At 38.4% G+C, this 18,369-nt stretch overlaps 1 protein-coding gene across 1 annotated transcript in view; it reads right to left on the reverse strand.

Annotated features, from left to right (window-relative positions):
* LOC127431368 (zinc finger and BTB domain-containing protein 16-A-like) overlaps positions 1 to 11,931 on the reverse strand; it is a 140,382-nt gene extending 128,451 nt beyond the window's left edge. Inside the window, exons 1-2 of the mRNA XM_051681794.1 lie at positions 11,854 to 11,931; positions 8,107 to 9,456 (exon numbers count right to left, since the gene is read on the reverse strand). Of these exons, the coding sequence (XP_051537754.1) occupies positions 8,107 to 9,365 (1,259 nt within the window). The 5' untranslated portion in view covers positions 9,366 to 9,456; positions 11,854 to 11,931. The remainder of the gene's footprint in view (positions 1 to 8,106; positions 9,457 to 11,853) is intronic.
* Between the last annotated feature and the right edge of the window lie 6,438 nt (positions 11,932 to 18,369).

The following is an 18,369-nucleotide window of genomic DNA, read 5'->3' on the forward strand; positions in this document are numbered from 1 at the left end:
ATGGATAAATGTTCTGACTTCAGAAATAGCCATAGTATAGTAAATCTACAGATGTTGAATCAAGCTCCTAGATCCCATCTGATTTTACACAACTTATGTTGACTGGAGCTTTTTGTCTATTGAATGTTCTTGGAAAAATATATTTTTCAATGTTTTGACCGCGGAACGATCCCAAAAATGTTTAAACAACAGTACAGCCCATTGAAGAGACTGTACGTCCATCCCTCACAGCCTTGTCGTCATTCCTGTCAAAAATCAAAGATGGCACTAGCGTGAATAAGGTCTGCACACCGGACGAGAAGCACAAAGGACATGTAGATTGGTTGCAGGTGGCAGTCCAATGTTGTGAATCTAGTCACTATACACACAAACGTTAAGAAGGTTTTTGCACTTCTTCAAGAATGTACAGTGACGTTGATGAGATTCCAGGTTAGTGTATGAAACTAGTTAACTGTGCAAATGGAACGATTAGAAATGGTGACGTTTATTATGCAATTATTCTGTATGTAGCCATGAATAGGTTTCATTCGAGCTGTCAAACCACAAAGACATACTTGTAACTAAAAAGACAATGTGCAGGCTAAGTTTATGAGGATAATCATCAGGAAGTTTTTTTATTATCGATGCGTGAAATAGGCATCAATCCCAAGCCTATCGACTAGTTATCCAACAACCTAAGTCGATAGGTGAGGCTTATTACTAGTGTATCTTAATATTTTTATGTTCAAATGCTATTTTAGCGGTTTGGTGGTGCTTTAATAATTGTGCTGCCCTTTCGATGTTAGACACTTTGCAAGGGTAAAACCCTCTTTGAAAAGTTGCGGCTTTAAATCCATCCCTTTTAAAAGCACCGCCGCTACAGCCATACTCATTCAGATGGATGTCGCATCTCACACTGTTTTCTGAGCATCCCGCAACAAATGGCATGCCAAGTAAAAAAAAGTCTGTTTCATGAATACATGTCAAGACTGCATTCTGTTCTATTGCGTTGCGTGCTGCCCAAGCTATTTTATAACGCAAGAACGTGTCTTATGCAAACATCACCTAAGAAACAAGTCTGATTGGGATCAGGTGAACCCAAAACCAACCTAAGCACACAGGATTTCCTTTAGACCAATTAGTTGACCTGTCCCTCAGACATCCCACTGACTAGTCAATTTTGAAATGCATGCAGTATGCACATCCCTAATACAAAACATTAATAAAGTCTTAGTGAACGTAACACTATTCCTGAATGACAAAGAAATTACGTTACAGCTGTTCTTTGCTGAACGTCAGAGTAGAACATGAACCGAACATCATGTTCATGTTGTGTGTCAGGGGTCTGGGGGCTACTGCTGTATGTAACAGCCGTTGTAGGAGTTAGAGCTCTGTGGTGAGATTCAGCTGCACTTTTGAGCATCCAAGGAAAGTGCCTCTCACCTCACTGCAGCCTGGTGTTATCATTCTCTGCAGCACCACGAGGACTTATCATCACCATCTGCTCTTAGTATAGTGGAAAGGATAGCACAGGGTTATCTGTGCCTCTGATATGCACAGATATGACCCTGCCTCCTGTTTAAACAACACAGCTAGCTCCAGGGTTAGCGCTACCTCTGCTAGCTCAACTCCACTCAACCCATTCCACCTTTCCACCATGAAGAACCAGCTGAGAACCAAATCAGCCCATCACAAAACTATCACCTGAACTATCAGCCATGTCACCTGAAGATGAATGATATCACAGTGTGGCTGGGATATATATATTTTTTAAATGGTCAACAGCCTTAAGTTTACATCACAGCCATAAACCATGACTTGTTACCTGCTAGTCGGTTGCAGGTAGTAATAATTCTCACGCAACAATTACACGGGAGGTCGGTAACATGTTGTTTCCGATACTTCTGGTACCCTAGGATTGACTACCTAACTCACTGAAAACTGGCATCTACTATCAGACATGTTTGCATAATCAGTGACGATCAACGTGATTCGGAGGTTGCATTTTTCCCTCTAACATTACATTTTTACTCCACTGATAGGTTTAGGTTTGGGATTTGGGTTGGTGGTACAGTTCATAAAACATGCATACCTCACTATTCAATTAAATTAAATGTGCTTTACTGGCATGATTGTAGTACATACAATATTGCCAAAGCTGTTGATTTTTGTAATAGTGAATCAAACTTTCCATTGTGGCATAAAAGACAATATTAATTGCAACAATATTAATCGAACAGGTAATAAAAAAAGTAAAATAAAATTAGTGATAATATGCATAGAAAATATTGATATTGAAAAAATAAAATGTCATGTGGAACAGGGGGCTTATTGGTTGTTCCTAAGGTTGTGGCAGGAAGTCACGTTTTTGGCTGCCACCCTGCAGCATTCATCATTCTCTCCCAATAATAAGGGCAGTTTATCTATATTACTGCCATTCTGGAAATCATTGAAGGATACTTTGATTATGAAGCGAACGCGCAGCGTCTGCGTACAGTCCTGAGCCTGTCAAAGTATACTCCATATGAATGTGCACGCATTCACAGGAGGTTGGCGCATGCATGCTAAGACTTCTATAAGACAAAGCTATTTCTCTTCAGGAGTTTAGACTCATAAAGATGTATTTACATTCCTTTACCCTCGAGTTATAAAAATTTCTCCTGACCTCCTCACACAAAAACTCATGACGTGCACATCTACTCTTGTTTTTACTAGGGATGCACCGATCCGATACCTGGATCGGTATTGGCTCCAATCCTGAAGTTTTTAGACGGATCGGGTATCGGTCCAACGAGCCCGATCCAAATCAGATACTGTGTGTTAGTCATGTTCGTTTCTGTCAAGCTCCACAAATGACATAAAGAACCATAAAAACACCATTAAAGCAGTTCATATGACTCGTGCATTTTATTCAAAGCCACTTGAAGACGTGCGATAGCTCTGTGAATCACAAAAGGCTGTGTTTAATAAATAAATATTTAGTATGCGCAGCGCCAGTGCATTAGTGAATGGTGCTGCTCTGTTGACACAAACTCACGCACAGGCTGGTGATGCACTCATGGCTATTTTTAGCCTTCATGGCGGTGCGCAATATTTGAGCGCTACTCAAGAACAGCATCTCAGATGTAGATGCTCAATAGTCCGGTTCACTTATAATATGCATTTAGAACGGCACCAGAGGTGCATTTTACCAGAATTTGTATAAGAAGCGAATTAAACTACTGTGAACTTGCCTACAAACAGACACATATAGGACTTCCTGAAGAGTTCAGAATGTCAAAATAAAAGCGTGAGGGTTTAAAAAGTGCACTATTTAAATATATTACTGTTGCATTTAAAATGAAAAAATCAATAATAATAATAATAATAATAATAATAATAATAATATTAATAACAATTTATTATTATTATTATTATTGTCATCATTAGTATTTGTTTACAATTTATAACAATATTTAAGTTGAATATGTGTGAATGAAAAGTGGACTGATGTCTTACAACTAAATTGAACAAATAAGAGATCTGAAGTCTAGATGCAAGTTGAAATATTTTTGAAAAATAAAAAATAAAAACATGGTTCTTTTCTACTGAAGACTTGAAGACTGGAATTACTGTTAATTTTGCTGCTACATTATCCAGTATACTAGTTAATAATAAAGTGTTTCTTAATAAGCTATACATTTATATTGAAATAATGAGTAGTTAGAGGTTTGTGTTTCTTTACATATTAAAGAGTATTCCCAATTAGTTCCACACAATAATGTAAAGATATTCTAAACTGATTATGCAAAAAAACAACACTGGTATCGGCTCGGGATCGGTATCGGCCGATACTGAGATTTCCGATATCGGAATTGGATCGGAAGAGAAAAAGTGGTATCGGTGCATCCCTAGTTTTTAACCTTCGTCTCCTGTTATCTACCGCGATTACATCTTCTTCTAGCACTTCTTTGTGACAGCAACTGCTCAGATGTGAGTATTGCCACCGTGTGGACCCACCCAAATAATTCCAGACGCATGTGCATTCTGCGTGTTCAAAGATGCACGGTTTGCATGCATCGGGCTGTGCGTGTTCAGTGTTCGAGCACACTGCTGATGATGAGATTTGCATCATGCGTCCTGTACGCAGAAGCTCAGCGCTCGCGTCAGACTAAAGCATACTTTGAGTTTAAGGGAGCTATATTACTACCTGTACAGCTGAAAACAACTCACTTCACAACTTGCTTTTGGCACCCCTCCATGGACATTAATCCCGGAAAATGGAGCACACAGCCTCGCACGTTCCCCGGTGCCCATACACCCAACAACACTTACCACTTTGGCCACTGGGGGCAGTGTTTATTTTTTCCGATTTCACTGTCAGTCTATAAATCTAGAAAGCATTTGACTGGACAAAAATCTGTGTAGTAAAAGATGAGTCATCAATATTTTTGGTCTGTTTTTTCAGAAGATAAATCATGTAAAATTTAAATGTGTATATCTGTTAAAAGTGAATTTTGTTATCGGCCTTTCCCACCACCTTAGTTATGGGTATCTGCAAAATCCACTATCAGTCAACCTCTAATACTGATGGCTTAAAAGCTAATAAACGGACTACAAGCCACAAAATTCAATTTTGATTTCATGGGATCTTTAAGCACACTGTCTTATTTTTTTACTGGCAGGTTACTCAAATACTTCTATAATCCTTTCTCCTTGAGTCAAAAGACCACATTCTGCTTTCCTTGGCAAATAGATAAGTCTCTAGCTTGTCAAGAAAAAAAAAAATGCTATGCTTTTGAGATCCAGCTTTTATTTAGTTACTGTAGAAAACTATGGGTGACTGCAAAACAAATAAACTCCATTTAGACAACCCTCAGACATTCATCTATTAAAAGAATCCTCCAGTGGTTTAGTCAATGGGACAGTCTTGTCTCTCCCACCATTTTGGAACTGATGCTCAGATTATTCAGAGCTTTATGACATAACCCAGGGCAACGAAAAATGAATGGAGCTTGCTACATTTATACAGGAAGCAGGCACTTATTCGCTCCAAAACACAAATATCCACACGCAGCAAGACCCGCGCCTTGTCTGGAAACAATTACAGACAGTTAGCTTGACCTGTTTGCCCCAAATGACCTCTCAAACAGAAATATTTTTCACGTTGAGTGCGGGAGATGGCAGGAACCCTGGTACAAGATGTTGCCAAATAATCTGTAATTAGTCACAAGAGCTGCCGCTCCATCTGCAGCAAGCTGTCTAGTAGCTGTGGTCTTAGATTTGCCATGGTTAGCTTTCATTTTCCTTTCCTTTTGAGTTTTCAGTGATCTTTCTTTTGAAAAGGAATGACAAAGGAAGGTAAGTACCTCTACCTGATATTTCTGGCAAAAAAAAAAAAAAAAAAAGAGCAGAAAGGGATACCTCTAAATTTATACATCATAAAATCATTCCATTACATTATGACTGCCATTGACTATTTACATTTCCCTTTTTTAAATACTAATCATTTTTCACCTAAAAATGAATATTCTGTATGACTTTCTTTCCTCAGTGGAACGAAAAAAATATATATATTTTAGGCAGACAGTAAGGCAGTTACTCTCAATCACTATTGACTTTCATTCTATCTTTTTTCCCCCATGCAATGAAAGTGAATGGTGACTGAGGCTAATGTTCTGCCTTACATCTCCTTTTGTGTTTGACAGAGTAAATAAAGTCTTTGGTTTGGAACAACATAAATGTGAGTAAATGATGACAATTTTTATTTTTGGGTAAACTATCACTAATGAACCTTAATTGACCAATTACTGGCTGTTTCAGCAACTGATTCATTCTTTTTAGTCTAAATTCAAACCATCTTACAATATCAATATTTGGGCTGAAACGGACTCTTCAGATGAACTTTAACCGCCGTGCATTCCAACAGATTAGGAAAAAAAAATGCTCCAACATTTAAAACCCGTCCATTCTCAATCCCAGGCCTGTCAGGAAGAAACCCACTGAATCTAAATCTGTTGAAATCCTTCTAACAAGCGCTAAAACTCATTTAATTAAATAATATGCTGTGGTTTGCTCAAACAGGCTTCGGCAGAAGCTACTCTATCACTTTCCCTGTGAGGATGTAGTTTTCCCTCATTGCCTTTTAATAATGTTGTTGCTTATCTTATTTCAACTCTCTGCATTTGGCCACAAGATCAATTATCCAATATCAGCTATGTCCACTGGATTGCTTTGCAACTGTACAGCCTCCTTTATATCACCAAAATAAACACTAACATCCAACATCCAAGATCCACAAATCCACGGCTGTTTCAGATATTTCTTACCTATTTATCTGTTAACTATCAGTCCTGAACGTATAACATGTTTGAAAAGTTGTTTCCAACTCTAAAATTAGTTTGGAGACCCTGTGTTCTTTGGCCGGAGTACAGCAGCGCTAGTTTGTCGCAAGGGTGCGGTTATGGGCTTCACAAGTTGATAACGCCTGGTGTGGATTTCCTCACCCCATCTCAGCTCCTTAATACACTCCCACAAGTCACACTGACGAGAACCAGAGGCCAGGCAAGTGGCCAAAAGGTTACACTGTGAAGGTCGGCCCAGGTCCTCCATGCAGACCCTAATTTACTTGGCCGGACAGTCTGCTCCACTCATAAAGCTAATAAGGCTTTCCTTGTCCTGGGTGGCTGGGGCCCAGGCTGGCCTACTCATCACTGGCCACACCATGGGGGTCATGGGGTGGGTGTGGAGGCTGCTTCCCATTAGCCTGCCCCCCTCTCCAGGTGCAGCTAATGGTCTCAGCCAGAGCCTCTCCAGGGCCACTCAGCAGCCACCAAGACAGGCCTGGAAGTGATCAACACCAAAAGCCTGGGAGCCGGGACACACAGACGGCCCACTTAAAGCAACCAAGCTAAAAATATTCATTTTTCTTCACTAGCTTGGGAAAGCCTTGTCTTTGCTCTTACTGTCTGAATATTTGGCAATATATATATATATATATATATATATATATATATATAATAAAACACAACAAACTTACAGTAAGCAGAAGAACATAAAGAGGCATGCACATAAAATTAAACTAAAATTTCAAGAACTAAGTGAAGGGCTATTCCCTTTTGATCATTTTAATAACCTACTATTTATTATTTTTCTATTTTTTAACTTGGAATTTTCCCCCAACTCATATTAATGGAAAAAAAAATAATATAACTAATATTAATATTGATTAACATTAATACATAACTAGTAATAATACTGACAGATTGCATTTGATTCATTCAGCATTTTATTTATTAAATCCATTAATTATTGCAATGAATTGACTGATAGATTCTTTATGCATTATTTTTATGTTATTTCTGCACCACTAGCATCACCAAACAGAACTGCAAAAATAATCAACGTTTTTTAAACACATTCCAGAAAACTCCCCCATCTTCCATCTATTGGTCGTACGAACAAATAGTCCCGCCCCGAACCATTCACTCACCACCATTGGTCAAACTAGTATTGCTGGGACGGGCTGAGTGGGCTGCTCAAACAAACAGAGTGCCATAGAGCCAGAACTACAAAAGGCTTACTTATGGTTGACTGCATATTCAGCTGGGATACGAGACTTTTAACACATCAGCTTTAAACTGTTGCAATAGTTTTAATGACTGAGATTTTGTATAGCAACTTGATGGACCTATTTTGCTCTCAGCCATTTCAAAAGTGACAAGTTATTTCAGCTATAAGGGGAAAGCAACTGGAAAACATATATGAGCATAAATCAACTCTGCAATCACTCTCTCTCATATCCACTGCATGCAGAGCATGCAAATTGACCTTCAGCATGAAAGAAGATAAGCAATCATTAGTTAACCATCATGACTCATCTTCCATTAAGTTCTTTGATTAAAGAATTTAAAAAAAATTGCCACCTTGCGATCCTTTGTTTTACAGAGCACAGTAAACTAATTCAATTACAACACCCTGCCTTTGCAAAAGTTAGGGGGAAAAAAACTCTTATGCAGAAATAAAGGTATTTAAAAGGAACAAGACGCATTTGCACCAACCAACTTGATATACAAAAGACAACAGCAAAACAAACTCTCACACTTGCCCACAAAGCAGTCATTCACAGTGATGTAATGACCGGCTTACCTGTGTTGCTCTATGGCCTCATTGTCAGGCAGTTCAGTGCCACACACGTTGCAGCGCTCGTTTTGATTGCGGCCATCAGGCTTCATTCCAGCAGCTAGCTCACCAAGCTTGTTGAAGAACTCCCTCTGGATGAAGCTCTGAGGCAGCAAGCCCCCATAGGCACTGAAGTCCATGGACATGGCCAGGGCTGGTGACATATGTAAGGTCGAGGCCATAGAGGCCGGCATAGAGAGCATCCCTTCATTCTTATGGTTGGGTGGTATGCCGTACAGTGACGCCAAGTGTTTCTCGGTCATCCCTGCCATGGCCTCAAGCCCCATCTGGCTGACCTCAGCCTGCTGGTCCCCCACACCTTCATCCCTGACGTAATGGAGCTCACGGGCACTGGTGATCACGCTACTCCTGGTAGGGGTGCCAGGCCCATCACGGTTCTTGTCAGGTTCTCCGCTGCGCTCTCCATTGCTGGAGGTATTGGGCTCCATTGTGTTGGGGCTCTCGTGGTCTGCGCTCTCATCTACTTGCATCATCTCCGTCTTGATCTCTCCCATCATATGGGGCGAGTTGCCATGCAGGGGATGTTCAGAGCCCACACCAGGGTGCAAGCTGCTCTGCAGGAGGGACTGGCCGATGCTCATTAGGCTGTCCACGGCTGCTTTGGTTGGGCTCATGGTGGAGAGGCCAAAGGAGGTGGAGACAGACGGACTCTGATCCACCATTCCGGGCAGTGCCAGTGCTTGCTGGGCAGCCGAGATGTAGCTGCCCTCCTCCATGGAATGCTTTTTGGAACCTGCTTGGCTCCTCCCGTGCCTTCCCTTATGCTCGTCATCGTCTTCTGTGCCACCATCGTTCATGTTGACCTCTGTGTCATTTTCGTCCGAGGACTGGATGGTCTCCAGTATCTTCAGGCATTGTTCCTCCAAGTACTCTATTTCTAATATCTCTGCTGCGTACAGCAGGTCATCCAGATCCTCCACTTTAGCTTGAAGAGTGGCAGTGTAGGCATACTCCAGAATCTGCTGGAAAGTCTTTGGTGAGAGAAAGTCCAGAGTGTAATGTTGGCTGTTGCGGTGAAAGAGGATCTCAAACATCTTGCTGGTGCAGGCCAGCACAGTCCGATGAGCATGGAACTCCTGGCTGTCCACCATGATAACCACGTCGCACAGTGTGCCAGCCAGGCGCATCTGATTTGCCTTGTGCAGTAGGGCATTGGGGTGATTGGGATTCTGGAGCTGGATCATACCCATTTTAGTCAAATCCATAACGTCTCTGAAATCCACACGGCCAACTCATGAGTCTTTCTTCCCAAGTAGCAGTCTGTTCAGTTATCTTTGTAAACAAGATAATGTCAATCTAGAAAGAGATGAAAAGGGAGACCCACAGTTAAAATGTAGTAAGGTCACAATGTTTATAATCCTTTTGAGAAAATTGCTCTCCTACAAAATGATCTGTGGTAATAGAACATTAACATACACCATTCTTAATTTCTTAAATATTAATAAGAACACCATAAAATTATTCCCACATAATATTCTGGCATTGTATGTCAGTAAATTAGACTTCAGATGTAATCTATACTGAACAAACACATCTGGCATTATTTAACAAACATCTAAATTGTCATCGACATGTCACAAATAACATTTTAGCAGCAGATTCTTAAGAAACAGACAAAAATTTACACAAAGCATTTAAATCTGTCATTATTTAACAAGCATTTAAACTGAATTGTCATCAAAACGTCACAATGAACATTTCAGGAGTACATCCTTAAGACACAGACTCAAAATCCAAATGTAGGTCTGTTAAAATGCACAAAATGAAAAACAAAAACATAAACTTCACTTTAGTACTGGTAAAAGCTGGCAGTAATCAAGCCTTTGTTTCTATGAGTTTGAGCGCGCCTTACAAAGCCCATCAACAGCCTCATCAAATGAAATGGCATCTTATTCAGTATTCTCATCACAGACAGGGATACTGAGCGGAGCACAGAGAGTGAGGCAAGCTGTTGCCAGGAATAATTGGAACAGAGGATGACACAAAAAAATCCCAGGGCACTTGAAACACCCCAAAATGCTATTTTTATTGTATTTTTTTTTTTAAACACTACATATAAACGATTCTTTTTATTTTTTTTTTCTCTTGAAAAATAATTTTTTAAAACAAGTGAAATGCATCATGTCAGTCAACTGGTCTGTTTCGTAACTAATTTGAAACTGTGTCATTTAATTACAAAATAGGCTGAAATAGACATATGGATATTTACACTTATAGGTCCATATTTCACCGTAGCCTTCTTTCTATAATTTCACAAAATCTGCATGAATGAAAAACTGTCTTGCATTACATTAAACAAAAAAAGCTACTCGAGCCAAGAGCAGACATCACACACAGAAGTAAACTGTCCTCATGTCAAACAGTATATGTTCTTAGCTGTGAATGACGGGCTTTTACATTGAGAACGTACCCTTGTTGTGCATAACGTCTCTGTCCGGCGCGCATCAGCAAATAAGTGAAAGTTATGACGAAGGCCGTCACGAGCGAACGAGAGAAAATATTCTGTATGCAATGCGTAAAACACCCGGTCACCTGATTTCACTCCCATTGAGAATTAATTACAGAATACAGAAGGGCGAATAATCAGTGAGAAATGAATACGCATCACTCTGAGTGCCGTTTACTGTACTGATGAGACATTAGAAGCGACAACAGCGCCAGATTCATTCAGGCTGATATACTAACATAGCCTCCACTGCGCTTGAACTGTGCATTACTATAATAAATATATAACAAAAGTCAGGAAACAACACATGATCAACACATGTTCAAAATATTTAACTACCGCTTTGATTGACGCCGTCTATCTTCATAAACGATCAAAAACGATCAATGAAGTCCAGTCGGAGCTCACTGACTGATCAATATTATCGAGATGATTCGACTGTTCACACGTGAATGAATTTAGGTTAAATGACTCGCTCGCTATTTCATTTTATATTTATATACAGTGGGCATTATCGGAAGGACACGTTTAAAAGCGTTTCGGAGCAGTTTAATTGAATAATGTATTTAAGCCATATATATATAAGTAGTGCCTTCACTTTAAAATCACAATCAATGCACTGTCTCAAAGTCAGCTTTAAAATTGTACGTGAATATTTTTTTAGAAACGGTGACACGCATCTCCATGGTGGCTCTGATTTAATGATTAGACAATAGGCCTGCCGATAACTACAATTTAAAAAGCCGGTGTTTATTTGTTCTATGGCGTGTATCAAACAGAAACCCAATACAGTTCTGACACATTTAAACAGTGATTGAATTTAAAGGCTGAAACAGTCACGCTAAGAATAAGAGCACATGGAAGCACGTCACTGTCTGGGTGCGCGAGAAGACCTCACGTCCCCCGAATACTAAAACACACGCTTACGTCAACATAACATTTCCACATGTGTAAAGATTAACATAAACGCCCATATCCATCAGGTGCCCTGACCCTCCACTAAACTGACAGCCACACTTTTACTTTCGAGTGCACTCGCATGAATCAACTTCGCCTGATACTCTGAAGCAACAGTGAAAGACACTGGAACTTAACGTGATGCTGAGACATGATATCAACACAATTAAAGCGCAAACGCGGATCATCTTAATGTGAACATTTCCCAAACTGAAAGCACGCAGAGATGCGGGTCTGTCACGAGCTGTGCGTGTTTTGAAGGCACGCGTCTGTAAGCTGCGGGTACTCACCTGTGTCGCACGTTTGGCTTCCGAGTGTGCGGTTATTAGGGCTGTAGCATAGTAACGCAGTTCACAGTACCCGCTCTCACGCGCACTAACTCCTCTCCGCTCGCCGCTTAGCAAATCAACACAGCGGTGACGTCAGCGCACATCCTCGTCGGAGTCCTGACAAACACTGCAAAAGTGAGACACCTAGGGGCTCTAGAATATAGGCCAGCATGTCTGGCACACTACCAGTGATGTGCGTTTACACTATAATCATTAACCTTCAACCATCATCATCATCATCTATACTACTGTATTACTACTACTGTCACCAACTTGCTGCTGATAAAAACATAACACATCATAATTTACAAAACAGCATTTATAATCACAATGAAGATATATTTTACTGAAATTTCTACAAAATGTAGTTCATTAGAGAAAAGAGAAAAGTCTAATTTGACGTAATTCACCCTTAACCCTTTTGAGGAATGAATCGTCATAAAGAGAGTTGATTCACACTATGACAGAATTAACTGCATTATATTTATTTATTTATTTATTATATCAGCTTTGGAAAAAAATAATAATAATAATAATAAGAGACCACTGCAAAATGATCAGTTTCTCTGGATTTACTAGTTATAGGTATGAGCTTGAGTAAAATGAACATTTTTGTTTTATTCTATAAAGTACTGACAACATTTCTCCCAAATTCCAAATAAAAATATTGTCATTTAGAGCGTTTATTTGCAGAAAATGACAACTGGTCAAAATAAAATAAAAAATATGCAGTGTTTTCAGACCTCGAATAATGCAAAGAAAACAAGTTCATATTCATTTTTAAACAACACAATACTAATGTTTTAACTTAGGAAGAGTTCAGAAATCAATATTTGGTGGAATAAACCTGATTTACAATCACAGCTTTCATGCGTCTTGCATGCTCTCTACCAGTCTTTCACATTGCTGTTGGGTGACTTTATGCCACTCCTGGAGCAAAAATTCAAGCAGCTCGGCTTTGTTTGATGGCTTGTGAACATCCATCTTCCTCTTGATCACATTCCAGAGGTTTTCAATGGGGTTCAGGTCTGAAGATTGGGCTGGCCATGACAGGGTCATCCATCCACACCTTGATTGACCTGGCTGTGTGGCATGGAACATTGTCCTGCTGGAAAAACCAGTCCTCAGAGTTGGGGAACATTGTCAGAGCAGAAGGAAGCAAGTTTTCTTCCAGGATAACCTTGTGCGTGGCTTGATTAATGTGTTCTTCACAAAGACGAATCTGCCCGATTCCAGCCTTGCTGAAGCACCCCAGATCTTTCATTCATTCATTCATTTATCAGGTAACAATAAAAGCATCTCAAATAAAACCACTTCACCCCTCAAATAACTTTCAAACATGGATTGAATGGTACTTCTTAAAGGAATATTCCGGGTTTAATACAAATTAAACTCAATCCACAGCATTTTTGGCACAAACATTTATTTCGACTCATCCCCCCTTTTCTTTAAAATTATATTTTTTAATCACCCTCATGTCATTCCATATCCATATGAAGATAAAAGGACACAGTGAGACACGTACAATGGAAGTGGATGGTGCCAATTTCTGGAGGGTATAAAGGAAGAAATGTGAAGCTTATCTTTTTATAAAAGTACTTACTGAGATTATAGCATAAAATTGGATATAACTTTACACAGAAAAGGGTAAAATCCTGTTAACACACATATTGTTTGTGTCTTGTGGCTATACTTTTGAAATAGTGAGTATTTAAATGTTTACAGATTGGCCCCTTTCACTTCCATTGTAAGTGCCACACTGTAACCCAGAATTTTTTTTTTTTTTTTTTTTTTTTAAGAAACGGAGGGACAAATATCAATAAATTTTTTGTGGTAATTAACATTATGCCACAAAAGCTTTCGATTGAGCTTAACTTGTATTGAACCTGGAATATTCCTTTAAATTATGCAGGCATACTGGATGTTCTCTTTCTACAAATTATATTCCATTACAACTCCCTGTCTTCTATATTTGTTTTCAGTGCAATTTATACAGATTATCTGCGGTGCTAAAAATGAAGGCAAACAGTGGAGAATCTTTGTTAGACCCTGTAAAGCTTGAGATGGGAGATCATACAGCACCATCACCTTTGAGCTGCATGCTGTGCTGGTTTACTTGAGGATAAACACAAAGGCACTGCCTTAATCTCCATCTAATCCACATTTTACTGAAGAAGGTTCTGATGAGACATGCATTGTACAAGTAAAGTGTTACTGATAGTCTGACATTTTTGCAGAAAACAGAGTAATGTTGTGAAGAAGCAAAAACTGAAGGTGCAAGCAAGCTAACAGACTTTTGAAAACATTTTGAATACAGGATGATCCTTGAGTGATTCTTACTTTTTCAGATCTGCAACAATACAACTGTAATATATTATATTATTACAGTAATCCTAAAACAGTTGACATTTAAATGATATCTGACTTTTATTATAGTCTGTTCAGTACTATTTTACATCATCAAGATCCTGTCAAGATTCCAGCTTAAAGGAAATGTACTTTAAAAGAATTTAGATAATGCATATATTGTATATGTTTATTCTACATATACATAGATCCTATTTAGAAATCCAACTCCAGATCATATTCCACAATGGTGTTCACTTAAAAAATCAAGTGAACTTAAAGTTGTCTTGCCTGAGTCACTTCTGTATAATGATTGTTCTCTGAGTTGTAAGATAGCCAATGCCTTTATAATTATTTGTGCAGTCCATTGCTGGAATGCTCTCCAATATGCCAATATTGCTACAATATAGAATATTTAACTGAAACAACTTTTTATAGAATTTATAGAATTATTATAATTAGGCTACACATACACATTGGCATATATAAAGCCATTAAAAGGGTTCCTCATAAACTTAAGATTGATGTTTATTATCGATATAGTTGCCTATGTACTCATATGAATGTGACATGTTCCATGGTAGATTTTACTTGTCCTGGAGGTTGTGCTCATGAGAGGTATACACTGAGCTGACAGTGGATCTTTGTGAATCTCACTCAAGCCTTTGACTGAAAAGGCTCTTTTTACACTTGTATAATCCTGTGTGTCTTATGCATTGGGGGCCTGCCCCCGTGACCTTTGACCACTGGATTTTCTCCTGTACAAAATGCACCTCCCTGTGCACAGCTAAAGATGCTTTTTTAAGTCTTTCATCCTGGAAGTTTCCAATGAATTTATCCATAAAGGCTAAACCAAGTGTAGGTTTGGAGCTTGGAGGCAAGACCTTCCTGCAGACATAATCAGGTACTTCATAATGACTGGACCCACAGAGTTAGCATGTGGGAGGATTTACAGAGATGCTCCCAAAGGATTTTGAGCTATGCCACCTGCAACAATATGAAAAATCACTATAGTGAATGTTTAACCCTTGTGCGACCTTCTGGACATTTTTGTCTTTTTCATTTTTGTTTTTTCGATCATTCTGGCTGTGTTAATGCCAACGGCATAAATTTTGCCAAAGTTGTGTATTTTTTGGGGAATTTTGATATTTTAACATCAGTTCCTATAAGACATCTATGATACACTGTGTACACAAAATAGTTACACTCAGGACCTTAAGGACAAAAATGTCCCCATTGAAACACATTTAAACTGCAACATTTGATCCCAGTGCCATTAAAGCATAAAATCATGAATTCTATTATATTATGCTTTCATTCCGGAGCCCTGGCTTCAAAAAAAAAAAAAATAAAATAAATATATATATATATATATATATATATATATATATATATATATATATATATATATTCCACCAGATGGCACCATTCTCTCATGTTTAGCCTATGGAGCAAAAACATGCTTTTATCCTATTTTCTGATTGCTGTATTGCAGGCCAATTGAATAAATGATGCAGCTAAAATTGTGTGGGTGTGTTGGTATGGATGTCAGAGTGTGTTTTGTATGTGTGTATTGAGAAATTTGTGTGTGTGTGTGTGTGTGTGTTTGTGTGTGTGTAAAAACAACAGTGGCATTATGTAAACAAACAGGCATTTAAAGGGTTAAAATCCTGAAAATAAATGAATATTTGATAATTATGATCAGGACTGATGTTGGTTAAAAAAATCTAAGTCAGCGAAAGTGGAAAATAATATTAATATATAATATTTTTATGGCAGTTTTTTGACGCGGACATTTTTGCCCTCCAAGGTACTGAGCGTAATTTTTTTTTTTTATCTGACACTGCACAGAAAATAATAATGCATCAAAATCAGTGTTGTTGCTAATCATTGACATTTTTGTCCTCTAAGGACCTCTGAGTAACTTTTTTAAATTGATGCACAAAGGTTAATTTGTTCAACAAAAGTATTATATATTTTTTGGTTTTCCCCCTTATTGGCCCCTACTTCTGACCTATCTAATTTTACCGAAAAATCTCATATCTGACCAGGTTTTATTGACATTAATTCATACACCAATCCAAAGAATCATATATACCAAATAATGAATGATGTTATTCATTATTTGGTATTGTAAATCTGATTTCAAATTACTCTTACCCCACACCTCTGAAAGCATATTCTTGTATTCCTCTTCATTATGAACAATGGACATTCTTGTTGTTAATGGGTTGACATAGTCATGTCGACAGAGAAGTTTACACTACTGAGTGCATATTTGCCTCCCCTCTCCCCCAGCCTCTTACCTGTTTGACTAGATGACAAGGTGATCCCTTGATCAATACTTATGTGGTATCAGCAGGCCGAACAAAAGAACTGGGCTGGTAAACCTCTGCTGGTTTCAAGTGACACCAATCTCATTCTCAGAGGTCACAGATCTCACAATCTCTGACTGCAAACTATGTATAAAGACAGAAAATATCAGACACTGATTACAGTTTTGTATTTGCAAGATGAAACACAAAATTAGGGAGTATCATCTGAATCAGCAGTTCCTGTTGTTTAGTTTGATATATAATGTCAATGAAAGATAGATGTTAATAATTGCATGAAAATAGTTTACATTTGACAACCATAATAAATGTAGCCACAATGTTTAGCAGATAAATATGGGAAAATTAAATCAAAGTTTGAGACAAAAAAAAATAAAAGAAAATAAAAAAAATACAATAAAAAACAATGTTAAAACAAAATATGCTACAACACTCCTCACTCTCTGCTATCTGAGTTACAGATTCAGTTTCAGTCATTCTCCCATATCATGAATAAGTTGATCCACTTTCCCTTTATCTCTTTCTCCATTATTGACCCGTCTCACGTACCTAATCTTCAATCTTCTTTTCTTCCTCATCACCGGTTCATCTGATCCTAATGACTGCTAATACCAAATGATCTAAATCTGTAATGTACTGTGGGAGCCATCTCAATATTTCATGTTGTCACTGTGTTGTCATTAATCACTAGAGTTTCAAAACTTCACTTGATTGTTGTGCTTTAAAATGCTAGTAAAACTACATTTAGCACAGGACATCATTACTGATATTAAAGGGATAGTTCAGCTTAAAATGAAAAAGCTGTCATCCTTTACTCACCCTCATGTATTTTCAAACCCATGTGAAGATAAAAGGAAACGCTAGGCAAAATGTTAGAGAATGACAACCTCAGTAACTATTCACTTACACTGCAAATTTTGAATACAATGAAAGTGAATGGTGAGTGAGGATATCTGTCCCTATCATTCTGCCTAAATATCACCTCCTGAAGAGTTCCACTGAAGAAAGTTGGAACGACAAGGGTGAGCAAATGACGACAGAACTTTCATTTTTGGGTGAACTATTTGTTTAACTGGAAGTAAGCAATGAGAGAATCTGCATGTATTTGGGTCTCCTTGTTTTTTTTTTTTTGTTTGTTTTTTTTTAATCTGGTTGCAAATTGCCAAATGTGATAAAAATGATGTGTGCTGTCAGGATTCAGCAGTCCATCAAAGGTGCACTTTAGCGGTTTGATCAATGTTGTGGGTGGTTTGCTTCCTTTTAATGGGATCAGGCAAAGGCCTTTACCAAAGTGTTCAAACGAATACAGACCCCTTTTAAAAGGAGCTTCCCTGCAGATTCCATTAGGCGGAAATTTTATAAACTTTCTTTCAGGTCTGAAGCTGCTTAGAGAGACTATTGTCCCTCAGTTGAACAAGACCTGGACACTCAATACAGTTCCAACAATGCCAATGATGATTAATGACAGGCCTGTCAAACAAACAGCGCTGACTAAGGATTTCTTCCCTCACACAAACACACAGATACACACGCTATATCGTTTTAGGCCTCAAATAAGAGGTTAAATATACCAGCATGAAAGAAATTTAACAAGGCTGTGACCATGATAGTTACTGAGGGGACACGTCCTCTCAATATAAAATTAGTGGTAAACAAGCATGGTCTTAAACTATTTTATGTGGTTCCCCAATCTTGAATGCTGTATGTGGCTACAGGCTTGGACTTAACAAACTATTGTGAGAGTATGTTGTGCTTACACTCAGTAATTGGTATAAAATTAAACACATGTGAGACAATT

Source organism: Myxocyprinus asiaticus, chromosome 40, assembly GCF_019703515.2.
Source record: "Myxocyprinus asiaticus isolate MX2 ecotype Aquarium Trade chromosome 40, UBuf_Myxa_2, whole genome shotgun sequence".
NCBI lineage: Eukaryota > Metazoa > Chordata > Actinopteri > Cypriniformes > Catostomidae > Myxocyprinus > Myxocyprinus asiaticus.